Raw genomic sequence first — 17,382 nt, forward strand, 5'->3', positions numbered from 1 at the left:
CATGGTTGGATTATGGGCCTCAGACAGCCAATAGCTCTACACTTGCATACTGGCTCCTCAGGCAAGACCCACTGTGAGCTTTTCTGGTGGGCCTCCTCAAAGGTCCTCAGATGAAGCAGCCTTGGATAGCAGCAGCTGGTTCTCGGCATTTGTTGAGACAGCAGTGTCCCCGCCAAGCACAGCTGTTTTCTTCTCCACCCTTCCTCACCCAGCTTGGCTTGAGAATCCACCTCGGGAACTGGCCCAGCTGGTGTAGCTTCTAATGAATGGTTGGGTCATGAGAAGGAGGAGGACCTGGGCTGGGAGGGAGGCGGGAGCCCCCAGGGGTTAATTTGCCCACATAGTTCTCAGCTGACTCCAGTCTGGCCTGTCGAGCTTCCCCTCCACTCCCTGCCTTTCATTCCACTCCACCCTTGAGAACCCCAAAACTTAAAATCTGGCCCGTTCCTTGAGAGGTAGGTCCAGAGGACTCAGATCTCTGACTCTGTTTGTGGCCTCTGTCAACAGCCCATGTAGCCTCAGCTCTCCTGGCTGACCCTCTTCTGTTGCTTCCCCCAGCCACGCTTGGGCCACAGCCTCTGAGATCAGTTTCCCACTCAGGGAAGATCTTCCAGGATGGTGAATAGAAGATAGGGAGGATTGGGATGCTGGGAGGGTTGTGTACAGGTGCTAAGATTCTGGGAAACTTGAGCCTGGGCCCTGGCACCAACCAACTCTACTATTTGTTCCGGTTTGCATTAGAAACCTAGAAAATCCCCAGTGAGAATTCTGGAAGAGGTTTGCCACTGGGCCCCCATCTAGTAAGACACAGGCCAGCAGAACTTCCTTGTTCTGAAGGAGGCCCCCTTGGCTTCAGGCTTGTCACCTAGCAGGTAGCTGCACCTCAGGGCTGGTGACCCCATGGGCAGTGACCATGGATCTGCCCAGGCTGCTCAGTTCTGGCCTAGAGGAGTGGTATTTGCTGAGGATACACATAGGGGCCACACGTGGAGCACCTGCTTCTCAGCTCAGCTCAGCTGTCGCCTCCCTGCCAGGCTTTAACTCCTGCTGAGACCGGGTGGGTGAAGGTGGAGCACAGCCATCATACTTCCAGTCTCATGGTACTGGATCCCTCTCTCGGCCCAGGCTCCTCCCTCAAAGCGCGTTTGCGACCAGGGCTCCCTCCGCCCCCACCCAAGCCATGGCTAACCAGGCCACAGAGCAGCTCTCAGGCTGGACCTCACTCCTCTGTCCCTCTAGGTGTCACCACTCATGCCTGCTTCCTCACCAGCAGCACCCAGGGCAGGATGGCTGCTACCACAGCCACCACGGCGATGAGGGTGATGAGTAGGAGGGCCCTTGACCGACAACAGAAGGAGCGGGTGGAGCTGGGAGCGGGGGACACCTCCGAGAGCTCTGCCAGGCTGCGACGCGGCAGCACGGTGTCCTGCTCTCCCAGGGGCATCCCGTGGCGACTGATGATGAAGATCTGCGACTCCCGGGGCAGGCTGGGCAACAGGTCCAAGGAAAGCTGGGTGCCCTGACTTGAGGATGGTCTCCAGACCTGCTGGGAGATGGCGAGAGGGTTTGTGTGGCCCCCACGGTCTGGCGAGGGCACAGAGGGCAGGCCCACGGGCACAGCCAGGGTCTGCGAGCTCTTGTCCAACATGGAGGGCCAACGGGAGCTCTTCTTGCTGAGGAAGGTGACATAGCGGCAGATGGGGCAGACGATGGTCCTCTGTACCTGCCCGTCCACCTGGGTGGACAGCAGATACTTGACCAAGCAGTCATGGCAGAACACGTGGCCGCAGCTCAGCGTCCGGCTAGCACCCTCCAAGTCCCGGAACTTCTCGTAGCATACAGGGCACTCGCTGCCCGAGCTGTCCTTGCTCTCCCCTTCTGACATGACCCCTCAGAGAAGGCAGGGTTTAGCTGGTCAAAGGACAAAGGTGGAGGATCATGAACATCCAGGTCTTTCTTCCTCCTTCCCCCTCCCCCACTTCCTAACTTCCACCCACACCCCTGCCTCAAGGGATTTCTCTAAGCTTTGTCTTTGTCCCTTCCTCTTCTTTGTACTCCCACTCTTTCCTCTTCTGCTGCTTCTCTTTAGTGCCCTGATTCAAACCAAAACCTAAGACCTAGAGACCTGAGAGTCTTAGGAAGCAGACGCACAGAAGCTTCTGGAAGGGGCGCTGCAAAACAGATGAGAGATCCAAGCCACGCTGGATTGTGAAAGGAGGTGTGAGGAGCGTGATGAAAACTACCCGCAAGTGCCCGATGCCTCACCCCAACCATGACATGTACTCATGGTGAGGTCACTACCTCACCTCTTCCTGGTCCAATGCAGAAGTGAAGACAGGAGGACCCAGTTCCCAGGGCAAACAGAGAGCTAAGAAAATGTATGTCCTGGCTTAGTCCAGTCTTCAATTTGGGTCTGTATCCAAAATGGCCATTTTTCAGAAACCGCCCACTACTTCTTAACCTTCCCCCTCCGCTAGGATTGGCTGATGCATGGAATTTCCTCCAGCCCCTGGATTGCATTCCTCTGTGCTAAGGGTGGATATAAAGCTATGACGGTTTTAAAAATAAAGCTCAGTTATAAAGGAGAATGAAATTATGGCATTTTCCAGTAAGTGGATGGAACTGGAGGCTGTCATGCTAAGTAAAATAAGCCAATCCCAAAAAACTAAAGGCCAAAGTTTCTCTCTGATAGGCAGATGCTAACACTTAAAACCAATCTGAGGTGTGAAAGAAAACAGGATTTTTCTTTCATTCATTATACTCATCTCTTTTAGCCATCTCCAAAATTCAGGCAGCCTAACTTACCGAAAACAACTTTTACTTCAGATCAAGAAAGGTTAAAAGGCGGGAGGGGAGGAAGAATAGAAGCTCACTGGATTAGACAAAGGGGGACGAAGGAAAGGGAGGGTAGATGTAGGAAAGACAGTAGAATTAATCGAACATAACTTTCCTATGTTCCTATATGAATATACGACCAGTGAGACTCCATATCATGTACAACCACAAGAAGGGGACCCGAGTTAGAATAAGTTATACTTTATGCATGTATAACATGTCAAAATTCATTCTACTGTCATGTATATCTAAAAAGAACAAATAAAAATATGTAACATGTAAAAGTAAAATAAATAAATAAATAAATAAATAAAGCTCAGAGAGGCTGAGGATGTAGCTCTGTGGTAGAGCACTTGCCTAGCATATGTGAGGCCCTGGATTCAGTCCCTCGTAGAAAAGCCTGGAACTTACACATGAAAATGCCTGCTGGCCCTCCTCATAGTTAAACACCCACCATGCTCAGTCATTCTTCAAATTCTTCTTTCACGGCTGCCTAAGGCAGTCAGAGAACCTGCTGATTAACCTCAGTGAAGGCAGATTTTCATCCTTGGAGGATGTGTCTGATGTTTGGGAAATGGCCAGAACTCACTGGGAGACAAATCTGGTGAAAAAGTAAAGGAGAGATTAAGTGGCATGATATTGTTTGAGATTAAAACTATGGGATCGCTATAAAGTAACATGGTGGGTTGAAACAGTATCTGGCTACAAAGGAGACATCCCTCCAAATGCTCTCAGCAGAACTCTCCATGATTTCGAAGGGAAAAACCTGCTCGGACATGTGGTGACATCCATGGGTCTTTGTGTAGCCCAAACCTATCTAGAATGGCTTCTTTAGAAGGAACCATGCTTGCCTATTATTGACTATATTCTTCCTTCCATGACAAGAGACAAAAGACCCCAGACACACTGACAAAGTAGTGTTGTCTGGCCATCCCTGAGGCCCGACAGACATGATGGGAATGAGAACAGCTACTGGGAAGGACAAACGATAAAGATCACAAATCTTTTAGAATCGCTCTCTTCTCTTGGCTTGGTTCCAAATCCATTTTGCCAAGTTGAAAATGTCCTACCACTAAGAAAGAGTGAAAATATTTGGTGGTGGTAATGGGAGACCTAGGATCATGGAGTCAGTCCCAAAACCTTTGTAGGGGGTTGCAGATTTGGTCTCGGAAGTGGTCAATATGGTGTCTAGGTGAGGGGAAGGGAGTCAAGGACTCAGATAATGGAACCAGGTTTTAATACTTGATGTAGCCATTTCTGTATGTATTTATAACCTTGGCCAGGTTTTCTAACCTCTCTGAGCCTTACTTTCTTATCTGTAAAATGAAGTCAATAATAATAGTTTTACTTTCCTCCTAGAGTCCTGAATTAATGCAAGAGTATGGCACACAGTAAGTGCTCAGTAAATGAGAGATGTCATCGAGAAGGAAGATCAAGTCTTCCCTCTTCTCCCAGAGGGGGCTTTGGTAACCTCTGTTATGGTTCTTAACTAAAAGAGGGGGCACCTCTCCTAAAATTAAAATACCTGAACAACATGACCATAGATTAGGTAAGTGATGGGCAATGAATAAATATTAAAATGGTAATTCTGGGGTTTATCAGTTTTCATTTCATAACACACTGGGAAATGCCTAAACTAACCAAGGAGTTATTATCAAGATGACCATGATTTTCTCGAGCTAACCAATTACTAATATGTCCTCCTGCATTTCATAACTCCCCACAGGTATACAATAGTAATTCCCTTTTCCATCCATCCATCCACCATCCATCCATCCATCCATCCATCTAATATTCAACAGGAGTTTTCTGAGAATCTGGTATTTGCTTAATATTGAGCTTATACATTGGGGACAAGCAATGATCATGAACATCTTTCATGAATTTTTAGAGCCTAGAGGGCATTTATTGAAAAAGGACATTTTCTTGAAAAAGAACTTTTTTTTTTTTTTTTTAAAAAAAAGCAAGATTGATGATCAGTAGCTTAAATGGTTTGGATAACTGAGAAATAGGGGTCAAGGTAGGCAAGAGAGTAAGAGCAAATGAAAGAATATTGGGGAAGAATGGACTTTAGCCATCATTTAATTGAACCTCCTAGTTTTATAGATGAGGAGAGTCAGGTCTAGAGAGGTGGAGAGACTTGCCCAGGGTCACTTGGGAAGATGTTGGAAAGGGAGATAGCAAAGAGAGAAGATCCCACAGATGATAGAACATTTTTGGAACCAATGGATAGATTGGGTAAGTAGATATTAGATATCCAGTCTTCTGGATGAGCAGGGAAGAGAGGGTTTTGTTTTTGTTTTACTTATCATTTGGTAAAGTAAAAGGGGTCCAAGGAGTGCAGAAAACATCCTAAGCCTCCATTGATGGCCTCTTTCCACCGCAATCCTTTCTATTTTAGTAGACCCATGGCATTCACACCTGGACAATGTCATCTCCTTCCCCATCTTTTCTCATCTCAGTCTATGACCCCTCCTTTCTTGCATCTCTCCTTTCTCTTTATTCTGTGCCATTCTCCATCCTTGAGTTCCTCTGGTGGACCTGACTGGGTTGAGGGCTGCGTATGGGAACAGGCAGCAGACGAAGTGCAAGGAACATGCTCTAGTCTGGGCACAAGCTAGTGAAGTGACAAAGCAGAGCATTGTATGCCAAAAGCATCCCCATTCGTGCCTTGGGAGATTGGAGGGAAGAAGAAGACTGGAAAGTCTTCCTTGCTGAGATGGGACCAGTGTTGAGCTCATAATAAATAATTATAACAGCTACTATTTATTGAACACTAATTATGTGCTTGGCATTTTGCATCCCTTCCTGGTTGAATTCTGACAATAACTTTGGGAGGTAGGTATTATCTCCATTTTACAGACTGCTTAAGTGAAGTAATTTATTCATTGTCACACTGCTAGTATCGGACAGACCCAGGATTTGAACCCAGGATGGTCTGACTACACGGCCCTCACTGTGAACTGTCTCCTCTACTGGGGGCTCCCATCAGCCTTTGTGGAAGGCTTTCCAAACTTTGGTCCAAGGAGTAGATGAAGAAACGTGGAGAGAAGAGTGACTACCCAAACTTCCCTTCTCAGAATGACCCTAAACAGAGCTGTCCCTCTGGCTGATTGTGAGGCAGGAGGAAGACAATGGTTGGTAAACCATCTTCAGAGGGAGCAGGTGTCACCATCCCTGGGAAACCACTGCCTAAGAGACTGTGACACTTCTAGGCACCTGGTATTCTCTCCTAGAACCTTAATGCAAGTCCCTATAGTTTTAGCTATGAATACATCCTCACCCATAAGCAACACACGCATCATATATTCTCTCTCTCTCTCTCTCTCTCTCTCTCTCTCTCTCTCTCTCTCACACACACACACACACACACACACACACACACACACCCCAGTATCACTCCACCGTCAATCAGAACACTGCCCTGCTCCTTCCCCACACCCAGCCAGGACCCCAGACTCACTTGGGCTTTGACCAAGAGTAGCATCCGCTTTTCTATCGGGCGCCTCCGCAGAGCCAGCTGGGAGCCACGCAGAGACCGTGGGCCGGGGCAGCTCGATCCTCTGCCGCTGCTGTCACTGTGACCGCCGCCGCGGAGTCATTTCCTAATGACCGAGCAGGTCGGTAGGACAGCGCCGGGAAGTGAATGTTGCTCAACCCGTTTGAGACCAGGAGGCTCTTGGCGTTGCCCAGGGGTTGGGCAGCTGCTGGCATCAGGTGATCCTGATGAGGATGCTAGAAGAGGAGCCTCTAGTCTGAGTCAGAGGGGCTCACGGGGGAGACAGTGACCCAGGGCCCCTTTGGCAGAGGCTTCCCAGGCACGGGTCTCCCCATCCCAGCAACAGGAAAATCACACACAGTCCTTCCACCCTCAAGGACCCCTGCCCCAACTCCATCCCCCATCCTGTGCACTGGATGAAGGATCAGTCAATCAGCCTCAGGAAGGTTGTGACACATAAATATTTGTGTGATGTGCCTGCGTGCATTTGTCATTCATCAAACATTCAGAGAGGGGCTCAAACTGCCCAAAGACCAATCACTACTGAAATAAAAGGGCAAACAAGTTATTCACCCTATCCAATGCCTGCTTCTTTATTTCAGTAGGGTAGCTATGGTTGATGACAATTCATTGTATGTTACAAAATAGTTACTAGAGAGGATTTTGAATATTCCTAACACAGAGAAATGATAAATATCTGTGGTGATGGACATGCCAATTATCCTGATTTGGTCATTACACATTATATGTGTATTGAAATGTGACACTGTATCCCATAAATATGTATAATTGCTATACATCAATTAAAAATTAAAAAATATATTTAAGTAATAAATGAGACAGAGTAACACCAAGAGTAGGAAACCACACATATGTTCAGAAAGGAGTTCCTGATATAGAAACAAGTTTCAGAGCAGTCTGTACACTATGATTCTATTTGTGAAAATGAGATTACTACATGATAGAATTTATAGAGAAAAATCTGGAAGAAGACACTTCAAACTGCTAGTAGTAGTTTTCTCTGGAGTGACTTTCTGTGATACTTCAATTTTCATCACGAATATGCATTTCTTTTGTGATTAAAAAAAATCAAGAATATAGGAGAATCAAAGGTGGGGTAACTGGAAGCCATTTTGGGGAATACCCATCCTGCCCTCTTGGGAGGTCTCTCAAGATCAGTTTTCTCCTGGGGGAGGGGAGTTACTAGATGTAAAATATAGCCAAGCATGAGTGTGACCCCATAGGATGACCATTTTTCTGTCCCATCAATCACCACTTTGGCTCCATGGACACCTTGAAGCTGAGGGTAGAGGATCTAAGTAGTGCATCTGGCCACCTCACCCAAGGACAGAAGTGGGTGGGTAGGAGCTGTCAGCACACTGTCTCCAGTGTTCTTTTCCTGGAAGTCTCAGATTTAGTAAATAAAAATGCAGTATGCTTACATAAATCTGGAATTCAGATACCCAATGCTTTTTTTTTTTAGTATAAGTACATCCATGGGAAATACTTATATTAAAAAATTATTTAGTGTCTATCTAAAATTCAAATTAAACTGGGTGTCCTGTGTTTCATCTGGAAGCTCTGGTTCAGAGGACTTCCCCAATTTCTCTCCTTCCATTAGCACCTTCAGGGACCCATTGCAAAATTTTCAGCTCCTTCAATAGTATGGCTCATGACTCTACCTAGAACTTTCTGGGGGTCTGGAAATGGTGCCTCAAATACCTTAGTACCAACTCCCACTATGTTCCCCAGAAAGAAGACTGAGCCAGGTCAAGCCATTCTTAGATTCAGACTTATGTGATACAATTTCTGGAGAGAGATGATGATCCTGAGGCCCTGGTATATTTTCCACTTATCCTGCTATGATATTGCCTTCGGGGGCTGGGGATGTGGCTCAAGTGGTAGCGCGCTGGCCTGGCATGCGCGTGGCCCAGGTTCGATCCTCAGCACCACATACAAACAAAGATGTTGTGTCCGCCGATAACTAAAAATAAATATTAAAAATTCTCTCTCTCTCCCTCCCTCTCTCACTCTCTCTTTAAAAAAAAAAAAGATATTGCCTTCGATCTGTAAATATTTATTATCATAATCTGTTATGGTTTTATGTTCTAAAATAAGAATTCTACTTTAAGAGTTGTATATTTGTATATGTACACACACACATACATGCATGCACACACACTTACCTGAGGCGGTAAATAAACCAGCTGGAGACATCTTAATTTGAATTTATTTATCTGGCTGTCTCTAACCATCTAGAAAGATTGAGATAGAGAGTGGGGCAGAGGACTATTAAATTTTGGCAGGCAGAAGAAATGAGGCATCAGAAAAGGTTGAGAGCACAGGTATATTAACTAGGAGGATCTATATCATGGAATTTGATAGTAGAGACCTTTGGGAAGTTAAGACCAGTATTTACATGTAATGGTGACTAAAGAGAAAATACCAATCCCTTTGGGTGAGTTACTTAATCACTTCATGCTTCTGTTGTTTCATCTGTTTAAAAAAATGGGGATATAGTACCTACTCTATAGGATTCCTGTGGTAATAAAAATGAATGAATGCAAATAATGCACCTGGAACAACATTGGTATGCAACAGGGGACCTGTTGGTGTTATCTGCTGTTGGATCATCATAGTCATCGTCATCATCACCATCACAGTCATTAGTATTATGGAAAAAGGAAAAGGCTAAAAGGAGGTAAGAGGACATGAATGCTTATTAATTCCAGCAGCTTGGCTGATCTGGTCCTGGCATAGTGAATAAGATGACTATTACAAATACCATCCTCTCATTTAGGTGGCCTGCTCTTCTCAGCAGAAAGGACACATGCAGACTGAGTCCCAGGAGAATAATTTCCAGCTCTGGGAGGCATGGGACCAGCGCTGGGGCTCTTCTCTGGATAGGCCATGTTGAAGAGTTGTGTTCTGTTCTGGAGCAACATTGAAGGTGGTGTCATTGAGGCATCAAAGCATGTTCTGGGGAAAAGGTAGGTCAGGAGGGGAATGATTCTGGGGGCTGTATTGGTCCCAGGGAGATAAATAAGACCTTCCTTTTGAGACACATTTTGTGAGGGTAGGGGTCTTCTGGACAAGGGAAGAATTTTGGCCAAGGCTGGCTAACTGCTAATAAACTGCAGGTACAATTTCTGCATGAGATGAGAAGCTAGACCAGGAGAAAAGTTCCCAAATGCCACAATCGCCTGGAGAATTGATAAAACACACATACACACAAAGGTCCAGGCCCACGTGAAGGACTTAGCAAGTGTTGGTAGAGGCCAAGAAACTATATTCTATATTTAAGAAATTATTGATGGATGGATAGTTATATGGTAATGCAAGAATAGCACACAGTAATTGTGATATCTAGGTGGTAGATATCTGGATTATTGTTGCAAAATAATTTCAAACTTGTTGGATGTTTGGAAATTTTCTTACTAAAATAATTTAGTTTCTTATAAGTAATACTTTCAGCTAGTTCAAAATGGAGAAAGCATTAAAAGGCTTGCAGTGAAGGTCCCCTCCATGTTCCCCATCTGCCCATTTCCTATGTATCCTTTTAAAAGATTACCATTTAAATGTATACATAAACAGTCAGATATTAACAATGTTATTGAGGATATGGGAAAAGTGGAACTCGTGTGCCCTGCTGGTGGGAACATAAAATGATGTGGCTTCTGTGGGAAACAATATGGCAGTTCCTCCAAAAATTAAAAATTAAACAGAATTACCATAAGATCTAGCAATTTCATTTCTGCATACATACTCAAAATATTTGGGAACAAGGATTCAGACATTTGTACATCCATGTTCCTAGAAGCATTATTCACAATAGCTAAAAGATGGAAGCAACCTGAGTGTCTATGAATGGATGACTAGATGTGGTATATACATACAATGGGCTATCATTCAGCTTTTTTTTTTTTTAATTTTTTTTATTGTTGGTTGTTCAAAACATTACATAGTTCTTGATATATCATATTTCACACTTTGATTCAAGTGGGTTATGAACTCCCATTTTTACCCCGTATACAAATTGCAGAATCACATCAGTTACACTTCCATTGATTTATATATTGCCATACTAGGGTCTGTTGTATTCTGCTGCCTTTCCTATTCTTTACTATCCCCCTCCCCTCCCCTCCCCTCCCCTCTTCTCTCTCTACCCCCTCTACTGCATCATTCAGCTTTAAAAAGGAAGTAATTCTGGTTGCAACATGGATGGAACTTGAGGACATTATGCTAAGTGAAATAAGCCAGTCACAGAAAGACAAACACTGTATGATTCCACTTCCAGGAGGTAGCTAGAATGGTCAAAATCATAGAAACAGATAGTAGAATGGTGGTTGCCAGGAGCTGGAGGAAGGAGAAAATGGGTACGGAGTTTCATTTTGAGAAGATGAAAGGTTCAGGACATGGGTGGTGGTGATGGCAGCACCACAATGTGAATGTACAGAACTGTGCACCTAAAAGTGGCTTTGACAAGCTGGGGTTGTGGCTCAGTGGTAGTGCACTCATCTGGCATGCGTGAGGCACCGGGTTCAATCCTCAGTACCACATAAAAAAAGTAAATAAGCAAAATAAAGGTATTGTGTCCATTTACAATTAAAGATATTTTTTAAAAATGGCTTTGATGCCAGGCGCGGTGGCACATGCCTGTAATCACAGCAGCTTGGGAGGCTGAGGCAGGAGGATCCAAGTTCAAAGCCAGCCTCAGCAACTTAGGGAAGCCCTAAGCAACTTAGCAAGACTAGTTACATGTATTTTACCACATTTGAAATAGATAACCACTGTCATTAGTGGTTAGTTTTGTGCATCTTATTTATTTTTGTCAACAAGAGCAAATTTGTATAGATTTGTATCCCCCCCCCGCTACTTTTCTAAAATCTAAAAGGGGTTCACCACACCCACACCTCCACATCTTGCTTGTTCAATTCAACATACATCTTGGGGCTTTCTACATTATCAACACATGCAGAGTTTGAGTTTTGAAATCTGAGTTTTTAGCATCCTCCCTGGGGAACGTTAAGGAGAAATCTGGGTAGGAACCTTTGATCTCTGAGATTTCTGGGGTTCTGGGTCACTTGGAGATGGGTCCTTCCTTTAGGCTGGAGGGGGAGGAGGACCAGAAGCTGATGTGGCTCTTTCAGACAGGGTCCTGGAGGGCCTCAGGAACCTTCAGAGTGATCTGCTCCTCTATCCCCATTTCACTGTCCCCAGCATCCTATGGAGCTGGGATCTCTTCAGCTCCTGGCTCTTGTGCTCCTCTGGAAGGACCTGGAGTGTCCAGCAGCAAGAGTATTCCTCCCCCTTTGCTCCATCTTTCCTCCACCCCCTATTGGTATGGTGTGGGGAGAGCCGACAGGGAAACCCTATTAGGATGGGAGAATCCATGCCCTTTGGAACCGTATTCCAGGGCCAACACTTTAATACGAGTGAGTCATCCCAAATATCCAAGACAGAGTGGGATGGAGGTTGGAGAGCAAACTTGGGACCAAAAACTGCAAATCCAGGCCAGAGGCAGTAGTGAGAAGAGGAGGGGGAGAAGTGGAAGAGAGAGAGGGAGGATGTGAGTTCATAGATTAAGACCAACCTTCGCCAGGATAAGGCACTTTATCTTTTTCTGTCATTGCTGTCCATGAAAAAAACACCTGACAATGATCATCACTAGCTAAACAGATGTTTGTGGGCATGCCTAGATTACTGGCCAGGACTTGAATAACAGACCTTAATGGCTTTGTGGATTCAGTCATTGTTCTGAATGCCCAGGGTTGGCCAGTCCTAGCTCTGCATGACAGAATGATGCAAGAAAGGCAGGACCAGGGGCAAGCTGGCTGCACCTCTGTGCAAGCTCCCGGTCTGCAATTAAGTGATGCTTAAGGGCACCTTCTGGCCATGAGTGTGTGTGTGTGTGTGTGTGTGTGTGTGTGTGTGTGTGTGCATATGACCCTTGACCCTCTTCCTGTCCCCCACACACTCCTCAGCATCCGGACTGATTTGGTGAATGTGGGAAAATGGGAAAGCCTAACCAATAATGCTCAATAACTTAAAGGCAGAAGGACCCCCAGAAGTATGGAGTGTAAGAGGGCCGGTCTCCAGGGAAACCCATGCAGAGGCCAAGAGGGGAGACAGGCTGCTTCAATGGTCCCACATGCACACCCTGCTCACTTGCCTGCCAACAGTCAGCCCTGTGCAGCTGCTGGGGGTTCCTGGTGGGGCTGTAGTCCCCACAGTGAGACCAGGTGAGGAACCAGCCTTTGGTATAGCTCCCGTTGTCTTCCTGCAGGTGTTGGGCCCTGACTGGGTTTGTTCCAGACAGCTCAAGGCCCATTGTAGGTTTTGAGGATTCACATCCTCTAGGCTTCTCTCTGTTCCCCAAGGCCTCTGAAATCTCTCTTCAATCTGTTCCCTTTTTCCATCCTCATGGGCTCTATATTACATAGTCCAGGACTTTTGGCAGTATGGGGACATCTTGAGCCTCAGTACAGAAATCAAAGAGGCCCCTCCTTCTAGCGGTTAAATTGCCAAAGATACCCCTTGTCTAGGTTGCTGCAGGCCATACCAGGCAGGGCACACAGTTCGGTAAGCAAAATAAGGGCTGGGTTTTCGTTCCCAACTCCCCTCTGCTCAGCCTGGAGCCCCTTTGGTCTCATCCCCCCTCTCCCTTCCCTCTAAAGACTTCTGTGGTTCTTCACCACTCTCAGGACAAAGCCCACCCTCCGCAGCACTTGAGGCTGTCTGTCCTTCCCCTTGGTGATTTCCATGCCACACACAGCATGGCCACAGCACTGGTTTTTAGTTCAGGCCTTGAAGGCCTTGAACTTGAAGGGCTCTGTGATTTCCTTCCTTTCTTCCTTCCAGTTTGTTTCCTAGTACCTCATCACCTCCTGCTGCCATCTCCTGTCCATCTTTTAGGTCCTTGAGAAGGGGATTCTATTGAACTCATCTCTGCAGACCCCAGAACAGGGGTTTGGGATTATTTGAGCTCAATAAAGAAATGTTCTCAGGGGGCTGGGAATGTAGCTCATTTGGTAGAGTAACTGCCTTGCATGTACAAGGCCCTGGGTTCAATTCCCCTGTACCACAACAAAAGGAAAAAAAAGTTCATTCAATGAATATACTGCTTCCCTAAGCTTAGCTCATGTGTGCTGGGCCAGGCCGGGGGGGGGGGGGGTGTCCTTAGAAACATACTCATTCAGTTTGTTTTTTTTTTTTTAATTTTTAAATTTTGGATTTTAAATTTTTTTTTAGATGTAGATGGACATAATGCATTTATTTATTTATTTTTATGTGGTGCTGAGGATTGAACCCAGTGCCTCATGCATGCAAGGCAAGTGCTCTACCACTGAGCTACAACCTCAGCCCAACATACTCCTTCTAAATGCCTTTGGAATCCATACTAAAATTCCTTCCTCAAAGTCGCAATTCACTGAGAAGCTTGGGCAGGCTGGATATAGGAGTACAAACCCATAACTGGTTAGAGCCTTACTTTGGCCACTGAATGAAAATGTTGTCTATGAAAAAGCCCAGCTCTGGACGGGTGCCCCAGGAGGTGAGCATGGGATGAGATGGAAGATGGGCTGGGGAAGGGAGAGGAATACGTGAAGGAAGCCGGGGCTTTTGAAGGAAAAAGGGATCCTTGGGGAGATCCCATTCTAATGGTCGGTTTTCTTAATTGTTGCCCTAAGTACCACATGTAAAATTGTTGGGTTTTTAAAAAATTGAGCCACATTTTGAACTTAAAGGTCTACTTCAGTCTCATTCTAAGCATCAACACCTTTCAAATATCCATACCTATAATTCAGGAGGCTGAGACAGGAGGATTGCAAGTTTGAGGCCAGCCTGGGTAATTTGGTGAGTCTCTATCTCTTCATTTTAAAAATTGTAGCTTAGTGACAGAGTGCCTGCCTAGCATATGTGAGGCACTGGGTTTGACCCACAGCACCATATGAAAACAAATAAAATAAAATAATGGTATTGTGTCCATCTGCAACTATCAAAAAAGTTTTTGGATTTGCGGATCGAATCCTAGGATACTCTACCCCTGAGCTACTTCTCCAGTGAAACTGCCTCAAACTTGGAATCCTCCTGCCTCAGCCTCCCAGGTGGTTGGGATTACAGGTCTGTGAGACCCTGTCTAAAAACACAAATAAAAAGGGCTGGGAATGTGGCTCAGTGGAAGAGTGCTCCTGGGTTCAAACCCCAGGGGAGAAAACAAAACGCCAAACCCTTGACCCCAAATTCTTTCATACCTTAAAAATATAATTAGAGTTTCAAACCTGTGATTTCAGGTTTGCAGCTACAATTTGTGTGTGTGTGTGTGTGTGTGAGTGTGTGTGTGTTCTGAGACCAGTCTCTGGCTGTGTTGCCAAGCCCAGTCGCTTAACTGTTGGGTTCAAGTCATTCTCCCTCTTCAGCCCCCTCAGTGCTAGGAGTACAGGTGTGTGCCACCACATCCAGCTTCTAATGATATTTTAACAAGTGATAAAAGTAATCCGTTTAAGTAAATCAGGTCCACTTGTGTACCAAAAGTAGTTGCTCTTACAAACTTTGGCACACACTCACTTGGACTGAAGGTTGACCTCCTGGGCTTGGGATTCCAGAGCCAGAAAGGGGCTACTGAAGGACTTTCCGTGGCAGAGCCCAAGGCTGGGTTTAAATGCTCCACCTAAGAGATCCCTTGGGGCGGGAGCAGAGGTAGAGGATACAGATGGGATCACATAAAGAAAAAGAGAAAAATAGCTTGGACTGGAGGTGAAACCAGCAAGGAAGGACACTGACCTTCCAGGGTGCGGCCGGGAGGAGGAAGACAGCAGGGGTGGAGCACCAGGCGAGCAGGAAGGGGCTGAGTAATGTCCTAAGCTCGCAGTGCGCGGCGTGGGGTTGCGTTCCTGTCATTCACCTGCTGTGCGCCTCCCGCCCTCGGGTTCCCTCTCACTGTTGTCAAATGCATGGGCCTGTAAAATGACAAGCTTCGGGACAGATGGGGGAGGGAAGCAAGGAAGGAAGCACAGAGAGGGGATTTGTTCTCTGAACGTTTTGGGGTGGAGCAGCAGCCTGGGTTCAGTGCTGGAGGTAAGCTGGCTGCCTTATGGGAGATTAAAATGTTCACCCTTCATCCCAGAACTTAAATCCTCCCTGACAGCTGAGAGACTTCAGTTCTTGAGACAGGAAAGGCCAAGGTCAGGGACAATGTCAGGAGCAAAAAAAAAAAAAAAAAAAAAAAAAAAAAAAAAAAAATATATATATATATATATATATATATATATATATATATATATATATATATTTGATGATAAAAATTGCACTACTGTTTTAAAAATAGGGGAAATTCATAAAAGCACATACACAAAATAAACACAAGCTCTATTCCTCTTTCACAGATAACTACCCTTAATATTTTGTTGTTCATTCTCCAGGATATATCATAAAACGTAACCATATATAATATAGAGTCATGTTAAAAGTAATTACAGATTGCACGTGTATCTCTTCACATATATAATTATTTTTAACATAAGTGGAATCTCACTGCATAAATTCTTTTAGGACCTGATTTTTTTTTCAATTGTTATCTTGTGATCCCAATAAACATTCTTTTACACCTTCATTTAAATTTTTATCATTTATTTATCTTTGTGGTGTGGGGATCAAACCCGGGGCCTTGCGCACGCTAGGCAAGCACTCTACCGTTGGGCTATAAACTCAGCACTAATTTTTAATTGATGTAGCAATTTTTTTTAATATTCATTTTTTTTTAGTTGTAGTTGGACACAATACCTTTATTTATTTATTTTTATGTGGTGCTGAGGACTGAACCCAGGGCCTTGCACTTGATAGGTGAGTGCTGTTACTGCTGAGCCACAGCCTAAGCCCCTGATGTAGCAATTTAATTAATCTCAAGTTGATTGATATTTAGGGCATCTCCAATTTTTCCCCTATTGTAAATGACTTATGAAGTAAGTGTTTTATGAAATAATCTTTGTGTTGTTTCCTTAAAAATGACTCAGAATGGGCTGGAGTGGTGGCTCAGTGGTAGAGCATTTGTCTCACATGTGTGAGGCACTGGATTCAATTCTCAGCATCCTGTATAAAAAAAATGAATAAAATAAAGGTTCATCAACAACTAAAAATATATATATATTTAAAAAAATTACTAGATGGGGCTGGGGTTGTGACTCAGAGGGAGAGTGCTTGCCTTGCACACGTGAGGCACTGGGTTCGATCCTCAGCACCACATAAAAATAAAGCAAAGATATTGTGTCCACCTATAACTAAAAAAAAAAATATATATATATATATATGAAAAAAAATTACTAGGAATGGAGACGAGGGTTGTAGCTCAGTGGTAGAGCTAGCACGTATGAGACACTGAGTTGGATCCTCAGCACCACATAAAAACAAATAAATAAAACAAGTGTATTGTGTCCAATAACAACTAAAACACATTTTTAAAAATTACTAGGAGTGGAATTTATAGTGTAAAGTTTGATGTCATGGGTGCAGTGGCGTACTCCTGAAATTCCAGTGACTCAGGAAACTGAGGCAGGAGGATGGCAAGTTCAATGCCTACGTGGGCAAATGATCAAGACCCTCTCTCAAAATATAAATAGATAGATAGATAGATAGATAGATAGATAGATAAAGCGGGGGATGTAGCTCAGTGGTAGAGCATCCCTGGGTTAAATCCCCAGTATCAAAAAAAAAAAAAGAAGGTCAACGTCCAAGTCACCCTTCCTGCTTCTACTTTCTTCCTCTCACTCTGCCCTCATGGCCATTTCCCACAGAATAACCTTTTTAAAAAATGTATAAAAATGTATATTATTTGACTTTTGCTTCTGTCATATAAGAGTATATTGTATCAGACTTGGATTCCTTTCAATAACAATAAAAATTAGATCTCTCTCTCTCTCTCTCTCTCTCTCTCTCTCTCTCTCACACACACACACACACACACACACACACACACAAAGTGATTTTGCACATGCTGGGGAGGCAGAAACAAAGCAGAAAGCTACTATTAATCTAAGCATAGCTTTTGGCTTTTC

The 17,382-nt window shown here is 44.7% G+C and overlaps 1 protein-coding gene across 1 annotated transcript; it reads right to left on the reverse strand.

Moving 5' to 3' along the window:
* Window positions 1-1,249: 1,249 nt before the first annotated feature.
* Window positions 1,250-1,885, reverse strand: Rnf222 (ring finger protein 222). Its single transcript, XM_076869369.1, has one exon. The coding sequence runs from the start codon at window positions 1,883-1,885 to the stop codon at window positions 1,250-1,252; it is 636 nt and encodes a 211-aa protein (XP_076725484.1).
* Window positions 1,886-17,382: the final 15,497 nt, after the last annotated feature.

This window comes from Callospermophilus lateralis, chromosome 11, assembly GCF_048772815.1.
Source record: "Callospermophilus lateralis isolate mCalLat2 chromosome 11, mCalLat2.hap1, whole genome shotgun sequence".
In the NCBI taxonomy this organism is placed as follows: domain Eukaryota; kingdom Metazoa; phylum Chordata; class Mammalia; order Rodentia; family Sciuridae; genus Callospermophilus; species Callospermophilus lateralis.